At 42.9% G+C, this 4,288-nt stretch overlaps 1 protein-coding gene across 1 annotated transcript in view; it reads left to right on the top strand.

The window, feature by feature from the left end:
- The window catches only part of TRAK1 (trafficking protein, kinesin binding 1), a 64,636-nt gene that overhangs the window by 37,562 nt on the left and 22,786 nt on the right, over positions 1-4,288 (top strand). Inside the window, exon 3 of the mRNA XM_008571291.1 lies at positions 3,389-3,505. Within this exon, the coding sequence (XP_008569513.1) occupies positions 3,389-3,505 (117 nt within the window). The remainder of the gene's footprint in view (positions 1-3,388; positions 3,506-4,288) is intronic.

Below are 4,288 nucleotides of genomic sequence, written 5' to 3'. Positions count from 1 at the left end.
AGAGCATCCTGTGGCTTGCGCTGGCTTGCTGCTGTTCGGAATGTACCTATGGGCAAAGCTTGCCTCTTACACAGTTGTGGGGAGGGTTATTCCACTGGCCCCTTAGTCATGCTTTCTATCCTGAAATTGGTGAATGAGATGAGTCAGCTGTTCAGTGTGGAAGGCAGGCTGTCGTGTCTCTTGTAGTGTGTCAGTCCTTGCTAGTGTTCATGGGGAAACAGGTCGAGACTCAAGTTACAGACTTTTTTAGCAGACATAGCTGAAAAGAGGGAGCAAGCAGAGTTAGAATGAGCTCCACTTTGCCTCATTTTCCAGAGAATAAAAGAACTAGTTCTTCTGTAGCTTATTTCTAAGGGCGTAAATTATAAATTTGTACTCTCTTATTGTCATTGAAGTTTAATGCAGTGGTCATTTTCTACCTACTCTGTTTTTAGAAGTAAACATTTATCATATGTTGGTTGGTTGTAAGAAATAGAATTTATTTTTTTCATTCTTGTAATTCTCAACGAGGAACCCAACCAGCCTGTTGCCTTACTAAAATTAGAAAAATTGGAGACACTATGACAAATTAATTTTTCATTTCGTCCATAAATACTTTTACTATAACTTCTTGCCTTTTTTCCCCAGCAGAGAGTGTTCTTTATAATTAAAGATCAGATTTCCAGTGTAGACCAGGTGAGAGCTGGCCCTCAGTGGGGCTGGGAGAGGAAAGAGGCTCTCAGGTTTGGGATTTGAGGTGTAATAGATAGTGCAAACGGCTTTATTTTTAAAATTTTTATTTCTTGATTTATTTTGCATTTCTTCTTTAATTAGAAAAAGGGCTTTATCGTTGAACTCACTTGTTTTTCTTTTCCTGCCTGTTCCCCATTCCTCCTGGGTTCTGGCTCTTGGTGGCCGTGGAAGCCTTCCATTTCCTTCAGGTGCTCTGGTAGTGCCTTTCCTAACCAGGCTTCAGTATTATAGTTTTTGCTTGCTTCGTTTGCAGTGGAATGTGCATACAAAATGTGGCAAAGGCATGGAAAATGTCTGTGCTTGTTGGAACTTGGCAGCTCGGATGCCAGAAGGTAGTGCAGAACAGGTAGTCAGGTAGTGAGCTGGAGAGCATTAATTAAGCACCGGCTGGGTATTCAGTCTGAGAACTTGTTCTAGTAGAGAAATTTAATAAGCTTGAATTAGATTTATGGAGACTGCACTTCCAAAGAGAAATGGACATTGGTATTGCAATTTTAACCAAGTGTGAATTGGCTGAAACGATTTGGACTAGGTGCTAATTTTGAGTTGGCCCCTGGAGACTCAAATTCTGCACAGGTTCCTTCACACAGTTCTCTGAATCTTTTCCTCTAGGTACCAAATAAGCACAATTATCAAGCCTAAGAAGTGACAAAGGACCACGAGATAGGACTCTTCTTGGTAGACACCAGGGCCAGCATGGATAAAGGCACAGAGATGAGCATCTCTGTTGGTTGGGCAAGGTTGCTGCGTCCCCTTTGCTCCATGGGAGGACCCCCGCCCCCAACACATACGAGCCGTGTTTCTGGGAGGCAAGGACATGATGGGGAGGCACAAACTTTGGGAATGACTTGGGGATATTTCAGCCCACTTGATGTACTGTCGGCTTCTGTCTGGGACCATGGTGACAGTATGACAGGTTTTAGGATTGTGGAAGACCTAGGGGAGAGAGACCATCATCTGTGCAAGAGGGAGCCAAATTGCTGTGGTATCCAGAGTCTTCTCAGACTAAGACCTCAAGTGCTGTGCTTCCGATTGATTGCAGTTCTTGCGGTTAGCAAAGGGAGGTGTGCTGCTGTTACACAGAATAGTTTGGTGAATATGTAAGAAGGTAGAAATAAGAGCTGCTTATTCTTTTTGTCATACAACTCAGTGAATCATAAAGCTAGAAGATTTTTTCAAGGATAGTTCAGCTAGCTTGCCCCTCCACCCTACTCCCATTTAACAGACAAGGGAACTGGGCCCCTGGGATGGTCTGACAACCTGAACTCTCCCAGTTTAGAGTAGGATGGTTCACCTGGAGCAGGTAAACTTGAGACCAATACCTGGTCTCAAGGTATTGAGAACGCATCTTAGGTTGTGGCCCAGTACTCACAAAGGTAAATATATGACAGACAAAAGTTTAAACATGAAATAATACCCTTATTACATGGAGTGCATTTTGATGTTTTCAATTCTGTGATGTTGTATTTCATTTAAAACAAAATGCCGGTTGCCACTACTATAATGATTTCTCAATTCACTGATGGCTTACGACCCGTGATTTGAAAACTAATCTGTGTATCTGAGCTTTGTGAAGCTGAAACCATTCACCTAAGGCTACGCTGGTAGTAAATAGCCGGAGTGGGATCAGAACCTAGGACTCCTCTCCAGCTTTTTTCCTACCCCAAACTATAAGTTTCCATTCTTCTGTTTTTTATACCAGGTGAACAGGGTAATTAGCATAGACTTGAAAATGGTTTAGTTTTCCAGAGTTTTCCTACCCTTGCCAACCCCCACCTGAAAGTGAGCAGGTTGAATCTAACCATTGTGGCAAATATGGATCTAGTGGGGATTGAGTAGTCTGTGTTTGGTGATGGTGTCTATCCACTGTCAGGGGTTTCTTTCTTCCCACAGAGGCAGCCATGCCTTTATATGTGTATGCCACTAAGGATTTTCCTCTCTACTGTTCTAATTGATGTCATCAGCTGAACTAACAGAAAATTTTGTGTCCATAAAATTGTCTTTTTCTCTGAAGTATGGCAGTTTTATTCGTTATCTATTTTGAAAGTTGTTTTTTGAAAAAATAAAGCCTAAGTAGCGTCTTCTAAGTAAAAAAACAAAACAAAACAAACAAAAATGCATGTAATTGTGTGTCAGAGTAACTTTAAACATTTTTGTTTCATATGAGGCAAAAATAAGGAACCCAGTAAATTCCAGTCTAGTAGCCTCCCTGTATCAGCACTTGCTTTACTACTGTAAAAGCATTTTAGAACAATTTCTACATTCATTCATTCATTCACCAAATAGCTACTGTATCCATATGCTGGGGGAAACAGGTTATCAAATAATTGCACAAATACCAAAAGCAATTACAAAGATATATTCTTGGAAGTGTTTTTTTTTTTGAGGAATAAAGCATTTTGTAGGAATAAAGATTTGTGTTCATTAAGTTTTAAGGCTTCCCTTCTCATTGCTAGAGGTCTGCATAGCCCTTGCACATTATGTGGGCAAAGGTTACTCCTCTTTTAACGGGCATCAGATGCCAACACGGATGGTGAATTATTAATTTCCTTGTTATTTCTAGATGCCCTTGTTTTCCTCATTTGACACTGAGCACTGTTGGTTCCTTTAGGAAGCTCAGGTTTTGTGAATCCATTCTCCCTCTTGCCTTTCACAGAAAGAACGGGATTTAGAATTGGCTGCTCGGATTGGCCAGTCATTGTTGAAGAAGAACAAGACCTTAACTGAGAGGAACGAGCTGCTGGAGGAGCAAGTGGAACACATCAGGGAGGAGGTAAGGCCCTGGTGGCAGGACTTCTGGGAGCCCCGGGCATGGCTGAAGGACAGGATGTAATGGGGACCCTCCGGGGGGGATGCCCAGAGCTGCCTGTCCTGAAGAGGCCACCTGGCGACTGAAAGCTGCCTTCCTGCAGCTCCTTCCATTTGCTGTGTCTCCTTGCTCTCCTCAGGCAGTGTGGACAGGATCGCTCAGGGTGGGCACAGTCCTCACTTGTCAGTAGACCCCCAGTGTCTGTCACTCGGGCAGGACTGGCTATATTGGGGCAGCTCCGGTTCTTGTCTTCCAAGACTCCAGATTCTAACCGTGTAGGCTGATCAAGACACTCCATGCTTGACAAAAGCACGCACAGGCTTTGACCACAGCTATCGGGGTAGGCACAGGCAGCTGGAGAAGCAACCCGTCAGGAGGCCAGTTCATGCTGTGGGATGAAGTGGCAGCTCTCATTCATCATTACGATATAATTTTGTGTGTAAAAGAAAACAAAACAGTCTATTTTTTCATGATAGAAACCCTCTTATTTTTATGGTACAAATCTTGGCTGATGGATATCGGTGGTGAGAGGAAGGGCATGAAACTTTTAGGCTTATCTTTAGGGGGCCTAGGTTTTGGAAGAACAACACAGATTTTCTAGAAGGGCCATGGTGTGGACCAGCAGAGGGAAGCTGTAGAGTCAGATGGGGTTCCTGGAACACAGATTGGAAGCTTAGAGCCAGGCCCTATGTAGTAGCTTCTTTCTTCTCACCCTACCTGTTCTCTTTTTTTTTTTTTTTTTTTTTT

The sequence above is a fragment of the Galeopterus variegatus genome, unplaced genomic scaffold (genome assembly GCF_000696425.1).
Source record: "Galeopterus variegatus unplaced genomic scaffold, G_variegatus-3.0.2 Scaffold675, whole genome shotgun sequence".
NCBI lineage: Eukaryota > Metazoa > Chordata > Mammalia > Dermoptera > Cynocephalidae > Galeopterus > Galeopterus variegatus.
Note: the sequence above shows the minus strand (reverse complement) of the source record. Positions and strands in the feature narration are given on the sequence as shown.